The sequence below is a fragment of the Pleurodeles waltl genome, chromosome 1_2 (genome assembly GCF_031143425.1).
Source record: "Pleurodeles waltl isolate 20211129_DDA chromosome 1_2, aPleWal1.hap1.20221129, whole genome shotgun sequence".
Lineage (NCBI taxonomy): Eukaryota > Metazoa > Chordata > Amphibia > Caudata > Salamandridae > Pleurodeles > Pleurodeles waltl.
Genome location: NC_090437.1, coordinates 311,147,221 through 311,166,577, shown reverse-complemented (window position 1 = coordinate 311,166,577; position 19,357 = coordinate 311,147,221). Strand labels below are relative to the sequence as shown.

The following is a 19,357-nucleotide window of genomic DNA, read 5'->3' as shown; positions in this document are numbered from 1 at the left end:
TGTTAGCATCTCCACCCAGTGCAGGCTTTGTTACTGGCCTCAGAGTGACAAAGGCACTCTCCCCATGGGGCCAGCAACATGTCTCTAGTGTGGCAGGCTGCTGGAACCAGTCAGCCTACACTGAACAATTGGGTAAAATACAGGGGGCATCTCTAAGATGCCCTCTGTGTGTATTTGTTAATAAATCCAACACTGGCATCAGTGTGGGTTTATTATTCTGAGAAGTTTGATATCAAACTTCCCAGTTTTCAGTGTAACCATTATGGAGCTGTGGAGTTCGTTTTTGACAGACTCCCAGACCATATACTCTTATGGCTACCCTGCACTTACAATGTCTAAGGTTTTGCTTAGACACTGTAGGGGCATAGTGCTCATGCACTGGTGCCCTCACCTATGGTATAGTGCACCCTGCCTTAGGGCTGTAAGGCCTACTAGAGGGGTGACTTATCTATAATGCATAGGCAGTGTGAGGGTGGCATGGCACCCTGAGGGGAGTGCCATGTCGACTTACTCGTTTTGTTCTCATCAGCACACACAAGCTGGCAAGCAGTGTGTCTGTGCTGAGTGAGGGGTCCCCAGGGTGGCATAAGATATGCTGCAGCCCTTAGAGACCTTCCCTGGCATCAGGGCCCTTGGTACCAGGGGTACCAGTTACAAGGGACTTACCTGGATGCCAGGGTGTGCCAATTGTGGAATCAAAAGTACATTTTAGGTGAAAGAACACTGGTGCTGGGGCCTGGTTAGCAGGGTCCCAGCACACTTCTCAGTCAAGTCAGCATCAGTATCAGGCAAAAAGTGGGGGGGTAACTGCAACAGGGAGCCATTTCTTTACACAAGCCCCCCCCCAGCCCACAGGCCAGGAGACTCAGCCAAAGCTGGGAGAGTCTTCCTAGTCTGTCAGGCAAGGAAGAGTAGAGGAAATAGGCTGGTTTGTTGCAGGGCCTACTCTGCCTTACATCCTCCTGTCCAGGTCATTCCCTCTGGGGAACTGACCCACTTCCACAGTGATAGGACCTAATCTGAACTGCCTCTTGTCTGTGCTTTTAATGTCTTCACCCATTCTCTCTATTTTGGGGTTAGCGGTATCCACCTCTGCTACTCTTATCTTAGCCAGGGTCACCCCTAGCTTACCCAAAGAGGTTACCCAGAGCTGGAGTAACCCCACCATGACCAACAGGGTCAGGGGGCCTAACTTGCTATTTGGTATGGGGTCAGACCACCATGCCAAGGATAGTGCAGCCATAAAGGCTAACACCCAGCAGAGGCCACTGACAGCTGTCAGTGCCCAGAACCACACCTTTAGCTCTTCACCTACAAGGGAAGGGGCTAAGTTACAGGCTTCTTTGGGTTCAGGGTGCCTGTCTGCTGTATTAGAGTGGGGGGTTACCACATCTTGTAGTAAACACCCTTCTTCCACTCTTTCTTCTGTTAGCTGAGGAGCCACCCACTCAGGCTTAACAGTTGCCTGACTAGCCAGGACTTCTTGTGGGTCAGGTTGGACATTATCAGAGCCACTTTTGGAGTTCTCCCCAACTGGAGCAGAATCTCCTTGGCTTGCGGGGACCTTGGCTAAAGGTTGTCCACCCTTCCTACACTGTTTTCTATTCTTTTTCTTCTGGGGCCTGCTTGCAGTTACTGCAGGGGCAGGACCTCCAGAATCTTTGGGAGAGGACTGGCACTGGACCAGTTCCTCTCTTGGGCTCTGACTAACCTCTGGGTAGTCATTTCCAAGGAGACAATCAAGGGGGAGGTCTGTACTGACTACCACCCTTCTCCAGCTAAAAGTCCCACCCACTTCTATGGGCACAAAAGCCACTGGCCTATCAGTGACCCTGTCTGGGCTAACTCTTACTCTGGTAGTCTCACCTGGGATGTACTGGTTTGAGAACACCAGCCTGTCATGCACAATAGTGTGACTGGCACAAGTGTCTCTCAGGGCACTGGCTGGGATTCCATTCACCAGTAGGTGGTGGAAGTGTCTACTTCCCTCTGGAATCTCCAACTCACCTGTTGGGCCCTTTTTCCAGTTGAAGGCTATGAAGACCTCCTCATCTGAGGAGTCATCCCCAATGGCTACACTGGTCACCCCTGGTATTTTGCTAGGGGGTTTGTTTTTGGGACAAGAAGTGTCCTTGGTGTGGTGCCCTGTCTGTTTACAGTTATGGCACCATGCCTTAGTGGCATCCCAGTTCTTACCCTGGTACCCACCGTTGTTTTGGGTTGTGTCTTGGGGCCCACCCACCTGTTCTGGTTTTTGGGGGCCTACAGAGGACTCTTTTTCTTTGTTTCTAGTGTCACCCACTTCTCCTGAGGAGGTTTTGTAACCCCTTTCTTTTGGTCACCCCCAGTGGAAGTTTTGGTTACCCTAGTCTTGACCCATGGTCCGCCTTTTTCCCAATTCTTGGGGAGAAATTGGCTCAGGTCTACTAGATACTGATGCAACTTTTCATTGAAGCAGTTACTTAAAATGTGTTCTTTCATAAGCAAATTATAAAGCCCAACATAGTCATGCACTTCATTTCCAGTTACCCAACCATCCAGTGTTTTCACTGAGTAGTCAACAAAATCAACCCAGGTCTGGCTCGAGGATTTTTGAGCCCCCCTGAACCTAATTCTATACTCCTCAGTGGAGAATCCAAAGCCCTCAATCAGGGTTCCCTTCATGAGGTCATAAGATTCTGCATCTTTTCCAGAGAGTGTGAGGAGTCTATCCCTACACTTTCGAGTGAACATTTCCCAAAGGAGAGCACCCCAGTGAGATTTGTTCACTTTTATGGTTACACAAGCCTTCTCAAAAGCTGTGAACCATTTGGTGACGTCATCACCATCTTCATATTTAGTTACAATCCCTTTAGGGATTTTCAACATGTCAGGAGAATCTCTGACCCTATTTATGTTGCTGCCACCATTGATGGGTCCTAGGCCCATCTCTTGTCTTTCCCTTTCTATGGCTAGGATCTGTCTTTCCAAAGGCAATCTTTTAGCCATCCTGGCTAACTGGATGTCCTCTTCACTGGAGTTATCCTCAGTGATTTCAGAGAGGTTGGTCCCTCCTGTGAGGGAGCCAGCATCTCTGACTAATATGCTTGGAGTCAGGGCTTGAGAGGCCCTGTCTTCCCTAGATAGGACTGGTAGGGGGGAATCACCCTCCAAGTCACTATCATCATCCTCTGAGTTGCCATCCTCAGAGGGGTTGGCCTTTTCAAACTCTGCCAACAGCTCCTGGAGCTGTAGTTTGGAAGGTCTGGGGCCCATTACTATTTTCTTTATTTTACAGAGTGACCTTAGCTCCCTCATCTTAAGATGGAGGTAAGGTGTGGTGTCGAGTTCCACCACATTCATCTCTGCACTAGACATTATGCTTCTAAAAGTTGGAATACTTTTTAAGAATCTAAAACTAGTTCTAGAATCTAATTCAAACTTTTACCAAACTTTTAAACTCTAAAAGCAATGCTAACAGGGACTAACACAAGGCCCTAGCAGGACTTTAAAGAATTTAGAAAAATTTCAAATTGCAAAAAATCAATTTCTAATGACAATTTTGGGAATTTGTCGTGTGATCAGGTATTGGCTGAGTAGTCCAGCAAATGCAAAGTCTTGTACCCCACCGCTGATCCACCAATGTAGGAAGTTGGCTCTGTATGCACTATTTCAAAGTAAGGAATAGTATGCACAGAGTCCAAGGGTTCCCCTTAGAGGTAAGATAGTGGCAAAAAGAGATAATACTAATGCTCTATTTTGTGGTAGTGTGGTTGAGCAGTAGGCTTATCAAAGGAGTAGTGTTAAGCATTTGTTGTACATACACACAGGCAATAAATGAGGAACACACACTCAGAGACAAATCCAGCCAATAGGTTTTGTTATAGAAAAATATCTTTTCTTAGTTTATTTTAAGAACCACAGGTTCAAATTCTACATGTAATATCTCATTTGAAAGGTATTGCAGGTTAGTACTTTAGGAACTTTGAATCATTACATTAGCATGTATACTTTTTACATAAAACACAATAAGCTGTTTTAAAAGTGGACACTGCAATTTTCACAGTTCCTGGGGGAGGTAAAGTATTGTTAGTTTTGTCAGGTAAGTAAATCACTTACAAGTCTCAGGTTTGGGTCCAAGGTAGCCCACCGTTGGGGGTTCAGAGCAACCCCAAAGTTACCACACCAGCAGCTCAGGGCCGGTCAGGTGCAGAGGTCAAAGAGGTGCCCAAAACACAGAGGCTTCAATGGAGAGAAGGGGGTGCCCCGGTTCCGGTCTGCCAGCAGATAAGTACCTGCGTCTTCGGAGGGCAGACCAGGGGGGTTTTGTAGGGCACCGGGGGGGACACAAGTCAGCAAAAAAGTACACCCTCAGCAGCGCGGGGGCGGCCGGGTGCAGTGTGCAAACACGCGTCGGGTTTCCAATGGTTTTCAATGAGAGATCAAGGGATCTCTTCAGCGTTGCAGGCAGGCAAGGGGGGAGCTCCTCGGGGTAGCCACCACCTGGACAAGGGAGAGGGCCTCCTGGGGGTCACTCCAGCACAGAAGTTCCGTTCCTTCAGGTGCTGGGGGCTGCGGGTGCAGGGTCTTTTCCAGCCGTCGGGACTTTAGGTTCAGGCAGTCGCGGTCAGGGGGAGCCTCGGGATTCCCTCTGCAGGCGTCGCTGTGGAGGCTCAGGGGGGACAACTTTTGGTTCTCCACCAGTCGAGTCGGGGTCGCCGGGTGCAGTGTTGCAAGTCTCACGCTTCTTGCGGGGAGTTGCAGGGGTCTTTAAATCTGCTACTTGAAACAAAGTTGCAGTTATTTTGGAGCAGGGCTGCTGTCCTTGGGAGTTTCTTGTCTTTCTTGAAGCAGGGCAGTCCTCTGAGGATTCAGAGGTCGCTGGTCTTTTGGAAAGCGTCGCTGGAGCAGGTTTCTTTGGAAGGCAGGAGACAGGCCGGTAGGACTGGGGCCAAAGCAGTTGGTGTCTTCTGTTCTTCCTCTGCAGGGGTTTTTCAGCTCAGCAGTCTTCTTCTTCTTGAAGTTTCAGGAATCTAAATTCTTAGGTTCAGGGGAGCCCTTAAATACTAAATTTAAGGGCGTGTTTAGGTCTGGGGGGTTAGTAGCCAATGGCTACTAGCCCTGAGGGTGGGTACACCCTCTTTGTGCCTCCTCCCAAGGGGAGGGGGTCACATCCCTAATCCTATTGGGGAATCCTCCATCTGCAAGATGGAGGATTTCTAAAAGTGAGAGTCACTTCAGCTCAGGACACCTTAGGGGCTGTCCTGACTGGCCAGTGACTCCTCCTTGTTATTCTCATTATCTCCTCCGGTCTTGCCGCCAAAAGTGGGGCCGTGGCCGGAGGGGGCGGGCAACTCCACTAGCTGGAGTGTCCTGCGGTGCTGGAACAAAGGGGTGAGCCTTTGAGGCTCACCGCCAGGTGTTACAGCTCCTGCCTGGGGGAGGTGTTAGCATCTCCACCCAGTGCAGGCTTTGTTACTGGCCTCAGAGTGACAAAGGCACTCTCCCCATGGGGCCAGCAACATGTCTCTAGTGTGGCAGGCTGCTGGAACCAGTCAGCCTACACTGAACAATTGGGTAAAATACAGGGGGCATCTCTAAGATGCCCTCTGTGTGCATTTGTTAATAAATCCAACACTGGCATCAGTGTGGGTTTATTATTCTGAGAAGTTTGATACCAAACTTCCCAGTTTTCAGTGTAACCATTATGGAGCTGTGGAGTTCGTTTTTGACAGACTCCCAGACCATATACTCTTATGGCTACCCTGCACTTACAATGTCTAAGGTTTTGCTTAGACACTGTAGGGGCATAGTGCTCATGCACTGGTGCCCTCACCTATGGTATAGTGCACCCTGCCTTAGGGCTGTAAGGCCTACTAGAGGGGTGACTTATCTATACTGCATAGGCAGTGTGAGGTTGGCATGGCACCCTGAGGGGAGTGCCATGTCGACTTACTCGTTTTGTTCTCATCAGCACACACAAGCTGGCAAGCAGTGTGTCTGTGCTGAGTGAGGGGTCCCCAGGGTGGCATAAGATATGCTGCAGCCCTTAGAGACCTTCCCTGGCATCAGGGCCCTTGGTACCAGGGGTACCAGTTACAAGGGACTTACCTGGATGCCAGGGTGTGCCAATTGTGGAATCAAAAGTACATTTTAGGTGAAAGAACACTGGTGCTGGGGCCTGGTTAGCAGGGTCCCAGCACACTTCTCAGTCAAGTCAGCATAAGAAACAGGCAAAAAGTGGGGGGGTAACTGCAACAGGGAGGCATTTCTTTACAAAGGGTCACTTGGCTGATTGGCTATTTTCCTTCCATCTAAGATGGAGGAAAATGAAATGGAGTGTCCACCTCGCAGGCAACACCCTATGGGTGGTGCATGCCAGGTGGGGCCACTCCTCCTACCCTTTGTGTAGTTTCCGCCCTTTACTGCAGCCAAAAGTGTGGATTTACAAAGGTGTGACCATCTCCTACTAGCATCAGGCCTGGGGGTCGCGTGCCCATTCCTGAGGGAGGGGATGTTAGCTTCTCCATCCAGGAAAGGTGTTGTTTTACAAACCAGAGAGCTGGATCTCTCCCTCAAGGTTTGTATATTGGGTGTCTGGAGGTGGCAGGCTGGGCGGAACCAGTCAGCAACCATGACAGGGTACCTAACTTTTGCAGGGGCACTTATAAGAGGACCTCTGGGTACACTTGGGGATAAATCCAATACTAGTACCCGTTTGGATTTATCATTCTGAGTTGTTTGATACCAAACAACCCAGGGTTCGGAGTGGCCATCATGTAGCTGGGAAACTCGTGTTGACAAGTGTCCAGCACATGTATTAAAATGGCTGCTCTGTTCACTCACTATATCCCAGGTTTGGCAAGGACACAGTGGGGGCATATTGCTCTTGCAGCTATGCCTTCACATATAATATTGTGCACCCTGCCTTAGGGCTGGAGGCCTGTCAGGTGGGTGTCTTATCCATAGTCTATGTAGTTTATGGTGGGCAAGGCACACAGGCAGTGTGCAATGTCGAATCTGTGTGTTAGGTTTACACCAAGACACTCAGCCTGCAATGGCAGGTCTTTGTGCATCTGGATACATGGCCCTAGAGGGTCGCACTATCACTGCTGCCCTCAGGGGCCTACCTTCAGTACGCTATGCCCTGGGTACCTAAGTACCTTTTACTAGGGACTTATAGCGGCAGCTAGAGATGTATCTAATTGTGCCAATGCATCACAACAGATTTAGGGAAAGAGGTCAGGCCCAGGGAACCTCGTTAGCAGGAGACCTAGGCACTAAAATTTCTAGGCTACATCATACATCAGGCAAAAAGTGGCGGGCTAACCATGTCAAAACGAGGCCTTTTCTCCCAAGACTTACAACCAAGAACTGCAACCACGAGCCCACTTCATGAGGGTCTTACCCTGTTCTTTGCATTTTCTGCATGACATCTGAGGAGTCTGTTCTGTGTGTGATCAAAGTTAGCACTGTTGGGGAATCTCCCCAAATTACAGATCAGAATGAGTTTATGTTGGTTACAGAAATAGAAGAGTCAATGTATTTCCACACCATTCAATGTCATGTGTGATAAGATGATACTGGTGTGGCATTGATGGTCAGGAGTATATAAAGTGGCTGAGAGGTTAAGAAATCAAGCAGGACCAGGGCCAGGCAAGGGACCTGTAGTACCACAAGAAGAGTGAAATCTAGGATTCTGATGTTAACAGTTTAGCTTTCCAACATGGTCTGAAACGTTGCAGCATGAAGTTGATGTGAACTTGATCTTGTGTCTTCTTATTTAATTATGTTTTGAGGAATGAAAGATTTGTGGTATGTTGGTAGTTGGCAGGTTCTAGAAGAGGTTTATTGATGGTGGTGGGTGGGAGAAATGTATCCCCGGATTTGGTGTAGTAGAGGGTGATAAGGTTACTAGCAAGGTCCAGTAGTCAGTTTTAAGGAGGCACAACTCAGTATATTGTACAAAGGGACGGAAGGGATCACAGTAGTTTATGTTGTACTACCAAGGTGAGGTCCAGTGGCATAATAAGGGCCCCACAGCCCTCACGGTGCAGGAGGGGCACAGCAGAGACCACTGTGCATGGACGACATGCCCCTGACTGGTTCCAGGAGCGGAAGGGGACCCCTTCCTGGGACTTCGCAGGGGGGCCCCCTCAAGTTTTGTTAACCTACTGGTGAGCTTCTAGAAAGAACATCGATTGGACAATGAATGGATGATCCCAAGGTCATGGAGGTATGTCATTTCAAACACTAATTACATCTAGCTGTTCCAAAAGGGGACTCAAAATCATAAACAAAAGTATAATGCCATAGGACAAGGAATGGCTTGACTTGATCGGCTTGTGTTTTTTACTATTTCCTTGCAAGGAAATACTTGAACTTTACATTTAGCAGGCTAGACCCTGAGGTGTGCTGAAATCTTCCCCATGTGGCTGATCCCCCCATCCCACCCAGACTTCATTTACTCAAATGTACCACCATTTTTGTGATTCTGTATTTTTACGCTGTCTCAGGGTGCCCTGAAATTGTTGAAAGGCAGCATGGAGGCGCTGCCCAAAATATATGAATACATAACATAAGCTTTTTGGAGATTGAATTTTGAATATTCACTAAGCATCTATAATGTGTGCTCGACATCTCAAAATATCCTTATTTGCAAACCTAGTGGAATACGTTCAAAGGTGTAACTGCACCACCTTTCCATGTTCCACAGACCATTTTAGTAAATGTGGCCCAATGATTACTACTATATCACTCGATTTGATGTGAGAGGAAGTCAACTTAATTGCTGCCCAGTGCTACAGCAACGAAGAAATATAAACCTATCAATATATCCTCATCGCCTTTGTACACTCATGCAAAACAAAGTGTGCACTGACCCTGCGGCAATAAAAGTTGCTCACACTGAGATTTCATTGAATACTTTATTTAAAATAGGTTTACAGTCAGTGTCACAATCCATTTGCCTTGGTTCCTATGTGGTTAGGAAAGGTTGTATTGCCTAATTTTCAACCAGTACAATTGTGCAAGGAGAGGGAAAGTGAAGCAGATGACAGTATGGGGCTGGCAGCCAGGATGTAGCCATGAAATTAAAATACCGTCCCCCAGAACCATGTCTCTAATCACACCGAGTACTCAAAGAGAAAGAACAAGACCCTCCTACGCAGAATTCCATTCACTTTCTTCCTTTTTCCAGCCATGTATCCACCCATTTTTTTTACTTTTACATGTATTCATCGATTCATCTGTACATTCCTTCACCCTTCTATCCTAAAAGCTGTGCTCCCCATCCAGCCACCCATTCACCAATCACTCGATATATCCATGAATTTATCTATCCACCCTCCTTGTCACCAATCCCCCTTTTCACTCTTCAAGAATCCTTCCATAGTTTCATGCTTTGATTTACATTTCTTTTCACTTTCCATCCATCATTTCACCCTTCCATCTCATTTATTTTCACTTTTCCACCCATTATTTCACCCTTCCATCTGATCATTATTCAGTTGTACAGTATTCACTTATTTTCTTTCAGACTTCATTTTCTCCTTTTACCCATTTTCCTATTTGTCGCTCATCCTTACTTTGTTCTTTCCTACTTTTGTTTCTCCTACCACTTTTCTGCCTATCCCTCTCTCTATTTTCATTATTTGCGCGCTTCGCTGTTTATGGCAGTCCAACTCACATAGCGCTCATTCGTGATATTCCGTGACAGTGGCATTTATGAGCATTTTGTCTGCAGACCTGTAGTTAGAAGAAGCCGAGACACATAGTGCGAGCCAATTCACCAGCCCATCAGGCTCAGTGACAGGCACCACTTAAGCTGCTCGAATGTGAATTTACTATGCCACTGCGTAAAGCAGTTGTGCCATGCTTGTAAAACAGTTCTTTGATGGGTAGGGCTGGACATGCCAGCCAGGATACAGAGAAAAAAGCCTGTTAACAGGAGTGCAGTGGGCTATTTTTTTAGACTACTTAAGCACCAACCACAATCCTGAGGCACAAGCAAACCCAGAATTAACCAGTGCTCAACCCTATAGTAGCTTGGCACAAACTAATCAGGCTTAACTTAGAGGAAATGTGTAAAGTATTGTGCAGCACTTCAAACATTAATAAAGTGTAAACACAACACAAGAAAAATCTCAAACACATTTAGGAAAATAGAGCAAATTTTAATAAATAAATATAGACAAAAATCCAATCAGTAAAACTTGAGTTATGCAATTTTAAAGAGTTAAGTGAAAATAGTGCCAGACATCCCAAAGCGCCACACACGGCTATCTAGTCATGCAGGACTGGGAGAAAGTCACAAGTCCAACTGTGGTGGGTTGGATACAGGGACCAGGTTAGACCCGGGGAAAAAGTTACCTTCTAAGTCCAGCAGAAAGAGTCCTGTTCACGGCGGAGAGGGCCGCAAGGAGCAGAGAAGCATTGCGGACGGTTGTCATTGTAGACTGAAGAGCAGGCCTAGCTTCGCGGATGGTTGTCAAAGATCCTGTTTTTGTCATGAACAGGCAGGCTGGAGCTTTGCGGTGGTGGTCCCTGAGTGCTCTCAATGCTGTAGTCGAAAGAGTTACAGAACTTCGCATTCGTAGACTGTGCAAGCAACAACGTTTTGGCACAACCCAGCCTGTTAGCAGTCAGGAAGAGCCCAAAACTTAAATTTAGCCTCTCTGAGGCCAAACCAAGGGTCCAGGACATGTGGGGCACCACTTGGGGGGTGAGGGGCTTGGTGCAGCTGGGTCTGGGTGCTGATGCAGTTGGCTGTCCCTGTGACTCTGAACAGGAGGCCAGCAGACACTCTGGAAGTCCTGGGTTCAGGTGCAGGTCCAAATTGCTCTGGCTCAGGAAGGACGGCAGCAGGGCAGCAATCCAACAAGGCAGCTGTCCAGCAAAGCAATAGTCAAGCAGAGCAGCAGTTCAGCAGAGTGGCAGACCTTTCAGCAGCAGTCCTTCTTCTTGGCAGAATATCCACAGATCCAGAAGAGTATCGAAGAGTTGGTACCTGAGGTCCAATATTTATACCAGGTGCCTACTTTGAAGTGGGAGAAGCTTCTAGAGATTTCCCCTTTGAAGTGCATAGGTTTCTTGCCTCCACTGCCCTGGCTCGAGACAAACTACAGAGGATATGGCGCCCTTTGTGTGGAGGTAGAACACAGTCTATTCAAGTGAAAGTAGGGTTGTGCCCAGCTCCGCCCTCCCATCCTGCAAGTGATGGCCTATCCAGGCACACCTAAGCTCTCTATTGTGTGTGGCTGTCTAGGATGAATACACAAAGCCCAACTGTCAGCTACACCCAGTCATGTGACCCAGAGACAGGCTGCAGGCACTAATCGGCTAAGACAAGAAAATTCCAACTTTCTAAAAGTGGCATTTTCAAAATTGTAATCCAAAATCCGACTTTAGTAAGAGAGGATTTTTCATTACAATTCCAAAGACATCAAACATGAGCTTGCATCTGTTCCCATGTGGAAGTTACAGCTTATTAAATGTAATAAGATAACTCCAGTGTTGCCCTATGGGAGAGGTAAGCCTTGCAGTAGCAGAAAATAATTTCTTTTTTGTACACTACAGGACATGTAAAACTTAAAAGTGCATGGACAGCTTTTTAAATACACTGCCCTGCCCTCTGGGCTGTCCAACGCCTACCCGAGGGGTGATCTATAGGTATTGAAAAAGAAGGTTTGGGCCTGACAAAATGTTTATTTTGCCAAATGGCAGTTTAAAACTGCACACAGAGGCTTCAAAGTCAGACTTGAGACATGTTTAAATTGCTATTTAAGTTGGTGGCACAAGCAGTGCTGCAGTCCCACTAGTAGAATTGAATTTACCAGCTCTGGACACAGGCAGTGCCACTTTACCAGGGACTCACAAGTAAATTAAATATGGCAGTTGGGTCCAAGCCAATTCTACCATGTTTTAAGACAAGAGCACCAGAACTTTGGTACTGGTTAGCAGTTACAAAGTATGCATAGTCCTAAGGCCAGCAAAAATGGATTCAGCAAAACAGAAAGGTTGAAGGCAAAAGGTTAGAGGAAAACCATGCCAAGGATGAGAGGTCTAACAATGAGGGATCCTCAGCTTAGAATGGCTCAGTGAGTTAAATGCTTATCGCTGAGATATCGGAGATCACAAGTGCAAATGACAGACACAAGGTGAACAAGGTAGCTATTGAATAAGAAGCTGGCAAATGAGAGTGACAGTAAACCCAACTAATGATCAATAATGGACAAGCTGATAGCAACTCTATGTTATTTGTAAGCTCACAATATGCCTTTCTCAAATGTTTCTCTGTAAACGTCACTTTGACGGAAGCCTTGTTTAAAGTGATCCAGGGCACATCACTTTGGCTCCCTGTGGCACATCCATTTTAAATACCCCAAAACTGCTGGTGTCAAGAAACTGGCTAATGCACAGTATTAATCACTATATTGCACAGTGTCCATTTACACCTTCGAAACATCACTGAATGTATTCTTTCATGCTTGGCAAATTTCTTAAAACCACAGGCATACTCCCTGGTCTGTATTACACGAGATGTAAGGTCTGTTATCTGAAGAGACTGGCAGACAAAGGGAGCCAAGAGAAATATTGTTTTCTTTAGAGTTAAAACGTAGTAACTGCCCAGCCAAAACCAAAATAAAGCAGTAAACAACGGTTTCAAAAAGCCGGTAAGAAGTGAAACTATGACAGTTGGCCTCCATAGGGGTCTCCCGAAGATACCCTAACGCTCTGCTTATCTCTCTCATGCAGATGGCCCTGTAAGGGAGTATTTTGGGTCACACCGTCACCACGGTCTCAACGAGCAATTTTCCACCCCACACGGGCAGTACTAAAAGTCTTTAAAAAATATCTCTTAGCAAATGCCTTTACCTCCCTCCTCTCATGTGCTCTTATTAGTAGGCCTAGGCAAAACTTCTCTTACGGCAATATGAACGGCCATCATTTCGGTAATTTTGCCTTACGCTTTGCACATAGAATTGCCAATGATGCAGTACTATGCCACAGCGCATAATTTGCACCATTCGTAGAAATGGGAACCATACAAACAGCCAGAAGCGATCAGCTACTGTTTCGGGTGCTTGTATTTTTTGGTGCTATTTTTAGCATTAAATGCATTGCAGCATTTTACTATAAAATATAGCGTCAGAACTTGGCTTTGCCTTTCGTGTAATTAAACAAATTCAAACTATCCAAAATCACACACCACTAGTTATTAGAGGCAACCAATAGAATCCACAGAGTCAAAGTAACCAGGGAGACAAAGAACCTCTCATTCAGAGGAAAACTGCCCTTTTTTCATGCCCAGCCCTCTCATTCTCATTTACTTACTCATTGAGTTGCGAATAAGAGGCACTTCAGTTAGCAGACATTTGCTGCCCATGGTTCCTTATACACCCAGGGTTAGATTTACGAAGCCTTTGCACCAAGGCAAGTCATGCAAAGCAGCACAAACTTTTGTAAGCACAAGCGGTGGCTTGTGCCAGAAAAACACTTTTCTATACCCAAGTAATCTTTTGCACCATTTTGCTTCGAGGGGGCGATACTTGGGTGTAACCTACGTCGATCAGCGCAAGCACTCATAGTTTGGATGCAAAGACCGATCTACTAAGATCGAAAATGTAATTTGTCCTTGAAGTAGGGCATAACAAAGAGAAGTATTTTCATTTCTCCAAACTTTTCACACAGTGCACGGGTGCAGATCTATACAGCATGCATGCGATGTGTGGAATGTATAAGACTTTGTCTAGGCATAGGTTTTTGTACTGGAAGACGGAGTTTCCAGTACCAATCCTATTCTAGACAGCATGCCCACACCCCTGTGTGTTGGTGCAAAAGTTGTGGCGCTTGGCATGCTGATTGTGCACCGGCGCAGAGGTAATGAGCAGAAACAGACCCGTTTTAATAAAAAATGCTCGGTGTTGCTTTCTTCCCATGCGCAATGCCCCTCAAAGTACTATCCATGGATGTGAGAACTGTGGATTTTGGGCTTCAGATAAATGAATTCCACACCCCTTGGTAAAACTTTCTGGAATTTCTAGTTTCAAACTTTTTCTCTGGTTTTGGTGGCTGCAGTGATCCATGTCAACTAGACACCTCATGACCATTCTTGGACTTTTCTGCTACAAAACATTATTAAGTCCCATGGGCAAAGAAAGCATGGAAAGACTATAACTCCCAGGACGCATTAGGTTTTCGAATTACGTCTTAGGCATGGTGTCGTGACAACTTTGCAGGAGATGGCAATCCTTGAGTTTGTTCTACTGCTGACAGCATCCACCTAACCACTATGGGACTATGGGAATTTTTCTAGTTCGTTGCATTTGCATTTTGTAATTGATTATTGGTGCCTAATTGATTATTGGTGCCCAATGGAGTCTATTGGTTGTGAAACACACTTATGTCCTTACACTGAATTTTCTTATGTTTTCTTCCACTGAATGCATATAGCTCAGGTCAGAAAATCCCTATGCAGAAAAACCGTACGGTCATATGGAAAGGAATTTAAGCAAGCCGGCCACCAAATCAAGTGTAAAAAGAGATCCTCTTGTTACTATTTCTAACATTCCCCGGGTTAAATTCCATACACTACGCATCCTGCGGATTCTTTTCTGAAACTGTATGAGGTAGACTCATTATGTTCTTGTAAATAAAATATACTTTCCGCAAGGCATTCTACATAGCACAAAGCCCCACTGTGCTGTGCAGTGGATGTTGGATCAATTTTTCCTTACTGCTCCCCGGCCCATGTCCATGTCTAATGACTAAATCACTGAACTCAATCCTCACACAGCCACGGTGCAGTGGCATATTAGGGACAGTGGGCCAGAAGAATAAAGCCATATAGTGGTCTCAAAGCCTGAGATTTGTTAAATCACGCATTTTGCAACCTCTATATGATTATAACAAATGGATTAAACTCATTTTGCAATTCAGTGGCTGGTTACTGAGTCACAAAATCGGTCTAGAAATTACTTCACAATTTGGCAGGGGCATATTTAGGGTGCCTCTTCCAAATTCCAATTGCACTGCTATATATCAATGATTTGTAACCACAAATCAGTTGCAAAACATTATTCAGTTAAAAACTCCTGAAATTAGGTGACCACCCAGTTGCAAACTAGAAGGTGTCTCTGTTCTGTGAGTCCAAAAAACCACTGTCAACTCCTTAAAACCTTTTAAAAACGTAATTTTTTTTCCTAAAACAGACCTGTGTCCTTTAAATGTACTTTATTTAAATGTGATCCCAGACACAGTCATGGGCAGCAATTTGCAACCTACCTCTTGAAAATTGACGAGGTCAGGATTTTAAGAGGGATGAAAAAAGTGTGGGTGGGGGTCCCTAAAAGGAGTGTGGCCTGTGTAATTAAGGGTGTGGCTTAAACATGTAAACAGTTTTTGGAACTCCCATAGCAAACCACACAACCGATATTTTGGTGCATCTCTGAGCCTTCTGTTATTGCATCCAGACATATAACACAACGACTGACACACACCTCAAATCAGCCAGGGCTAATGGCTTTCTCAGTGTTTATTAGCTGTTTAGCATAAATGAGTTACAATGATTATGTTGTAAATAATACTGAAAATGTTTTAATTCTGAAATTGAGGCTGTGAATTAAACATTTCTGAGGTCTGTGGAAGGGGTAGTGGCCCTTAGTGTGTCTCAGTCACTGTAGTAGTATGTTCACTCTGTTAGGCATGTGCGCCCTTTTTCTGTACACATCTTCTCCAACTGAATCCTACACCTTATCTCTTTCCTCTTTAGTACCCTCTTTTTACTCTCTCCTGCACACACTTTCTCGCATCGTCTTCAATTCATCCCCCTCCCCGAAACATCAGTGCACCTACTCACACACTCACCTTTAAGCACTCTATTTTCCTTTAGTTTTGCCTTAACAATATTTTGACAACTGTGCTCCTTCTTCACACACATTTGCACAGAAACACAATTGTAGCTGGAATATGTGCCCATAACTCCGTGCACTCTGCAGAGAGTCCAACGATTGGAGGACTCGGTATTCTGAACATCTGTTTTTGACCCACGGTGAGAAAGACATTGACACTGCCTCCAGCCAACACTCCACAGCAATCTTGGCTCATTATTGACACCTGGAGTTCACCTAGTTCTATACAAGAGTAACATCCTACACTAACAAATACAGAAACCACATTCTGGATATAGGTTACTTAATCTTGCATTCCCTGGGCGTTAAACAGGTGAAATATATCAGAAACGTAATCGCTGACATGGATTATTTTTAATGATTTTTACATTCATTGTTCAGAAATATTCAGTGCGTTTGCCGGTAAGGTCAAGCATATGAGTGCAGGGCCCGATAGGGGCCCGTTTCAAAGTCCCTTTTTAATTACCACCAGGCCTGAGACCTGGATGGAACCAATCCACTTAAAGTCCAGGAGGAGGTACCCGGAATTGCGGCCCACTCCAAATGAGGCTTGCAAAATCAGAATTGATTCACAAAAAGTAGGTGCACATTTGGCAACCACTTTTTGCTAATTCATTCTTAGTATATGTGGGCCCAGTCTGAAACTCACTCTTGAATCTGAAATATGTGAGAGCTCTGTGTGTGACTCCTTACCATGGGCTCAAGTTACCTTATGGCTCCATGCCACTGAGACAGGTTCCTTTAACAAATTACTTTCAGGAGTTATAGTTCACGTGGTTTAAATGAACTGAACCATAACTGTGGCTCCCAGAACAAACCCTTGCCAGCTCACAACTGGCAAGAAAGTGCCCAATAGCATGGAGCGCCCTGGCATCCGTAGCATGGGCTGCCACACTGAAGGATTAAAGGCACTAGTCTTAAAACTTTTCATGCTAAGGTCTCCTCGCCTCAGTTAATATAAGTTGGTCCGGGGCCACCCAAAATGATATAATATTTTCTCATTATTGAACTATTTAACCCTGGGCATATTCTTAAAGAAATAAGGACACAAATTGAGAGAAGCAGTGCTTTTTCTTTCTTCACAATAAATATATTCATCATAAACCATAAAAAGTCTGTCCAACGTTTTGGTGAGATGGGATGCAATGGAGGTAGCTTGCTTTGTGTTCCTTCTTTTTTTTAAAAATAAATCTAGAATATGAAATTATATTATGTTAATATGGATTGCAAGCAAGCAAGCCAGACACTAAGGGAGTTTGGTGGAGAGTGATAGGGAATATATCGCCTAGGAAACGGTAATAAAATATATCTTCATGTTTACTTTTTAATTTCTTTCTTTATTGCTCTCGTTCATCTATTTAAACAATGCAGGGAGTTCATATTTCGCTTAAAAACACATTTGACAAGTCCCTGGGCAAAAAGCTATTATCACAGAGGCGTGTGAAGGCGAGCCCAGCGCACCATCAGCTGCTACAGACATGGGAGAATGTTTCGACACCACTTCTGTCACAGCCAACTTACCTACGTGCTTCTGGACTCACCGCCACCTTCCTCTAAGCACACTCTAACCCAAAGCGCCAAGAGACGCCAGAACTACTGCAGGCGTGGCACTTCACGCTACCATTAATTACATCTATGTTTTGAGCCACTTACCGTGCCGTACCGGTAGCCCCCAACAGCAGCCTAGGAGCACAAGCAGCAGAGTCGCCCACCCGGGCACAGGGGGTTCTGCCTGCTTCACTCGGGTCACCATCTCTGCCCCCGTGGGCTCCCACTCCGCGCTGCCACACTGCCACACCGGGCCGCCTCTATCAGCATCTTAAAGTCCTCTTCCTGCCCAGCGCATCCTTTCTGAGCAGATTTGATAAAACCCTTTTGTGGTGAAGGTTTTTTGTTGTTAATGACAGGTCCCGTCAGGTTTTTTTAAAGCCCCCCTCGACGGTAACTCTTCGCTGCTGTTTCACAGAGAGTAACTTTGCGTGCCCTGCAGTACCCCGCCTTCCTCCTCGCCTCCCCCTGCTGCTGGCCACCTACAGGGCACTGAAGTGGAAGGGAAATGACAAGTGGCAGAGCCGATAAGGCTCGTGTTTAGTCTGCGGGCTCCAAAAAGCGTTTGTTCCTGCCCAAAAATACAACTTTAAAAAAAGCGCCGATAGGCTCAGTTTGAATAGCCCAGTCACAGTCACCTTTTGAATCATATATTACCATAACAATTAATGAGTACCGTTACTCCGGAAACCAGAGAGAATTGATATTAACAGCGCCTAGAAACGTCAGTGTGAAATTAAGCACTATATGAGAAGACACCTTTGTAAAAATAATAGTAATAATAATAATAGTAATAATTCAGAATAAAATAAACCTTATCATACATTATGAGCAGGGGCGGCTTTTATCTCTTATTCTATGTTTATTATCCCTTTGTTGTGAAAGGAGCGGGGCCATGGAGGTGACGAGCAGTGAAGGGAGTGCACTGTGCGCTCCCCTCGGTGTGCATCTATGTTTGGCCGGCCGTCTTGGGTCAGCCAAACACACATGCGCAGTAGGCTCTCTTCAGCCCGGCACTGTGTTACCGGGCTGAAGAGAGCAGGCACAGGCTCCCAGTCTTCCTGGGAGCGCCCTGGCTGGGTGCTGCAGGCCAATCCTGAAACTGCTTTGAGCAGCGTCAGGACTGGCCGCAGGGCAGGCTGGGAGCCTGTGCCTGCAGTGAGACAGAGAAGACGCGTGGTGCTGCACGGCAAGGAGTGAGGTAAGTTTTAATTTTATTATTATTTTTCAAATACATTTTTAGACCCACTCCCACCCCGACCCCCATGCTCGACACTCGCAACACTCCTTATGAGCAAAGCGAGCTGCAACTGATTATGAGGATATTGCTAGTCACTGACGAGTTCCATGACAATTTACAGAAGCAAGGTTGAGGATATAGTTTAGCAGCTCCCTGTCTGTGACAGCAATGCCGGATCCTGCAGGAGGCAGGAAGCTGGCTGGGACCGTGGGGGCCTTCATGCTCCCCTCACTGTCCTATGCACTGCAAATTACCCCAGATATTACAGCGCTCATGACAGCTTTTATAATGTCAATAAAAGTAGAAATGAATCATTAGCAGTCAAATTATTGAAGAAAAAACTGTTCATGGTGGGGGCACGCGTTGTAGTCACCTTAGGCCATCAGTTATAGTTACTTGGAATAACTCTAACAATAACTGCTGAATTTCTCTGATTTTGTGTGAGTAAATTGAGAACCTAACTATAAAGTCCATGTAGCCTTTGGTTTTGTTTTTTAAGTGGATTTCTAGCGCTTTTTAATTCTGTTTCCTAACTATAAGATCTCTGTAACATTTGTTATTTTCAGTGAATATCTACCTATCTCTCTCTCTCTCTCTCTCTCTCTCTCTCTATATATATATATATATATACAATATATATATATATATTTATATATATATATCAAAAAAATAAACATGA

The 19,357-nt window shown here is 45.6% G+C and overlaps 1 protein-coding gene across 2 annotated transcripts in view; it reads right to left on the bottom strand.

Moving 5' to 3' along the window:
* The window catches only part of SUSD1 (sushi domain containing 1), a 521,732-nt gene extending 503,793 nt beyond the window's left edge, over positions 1 to 17,939 (bottom strand). The window contains exon 1 of one of the 2 annotated variants that reach the window (XM_069238712.1): positions 17,544 to 17,939. In XM_069238712.1, coding sequence (XP_069094813.1) covers positions 17,544 to 17,643 — 100 coding nt within the window. In that variant the 5' untranslated portion in view covers positions 17,644 to 17,939. The remainder of the gene's footprint in view (positions 1 to 17,543) is intronic. The other variant, XM_069238719.1, reaches the window with a different exon arrangement.
* Between the last annotated feature and the right edge of the window lie 1,418 nt (positions 17,940 to 19,357).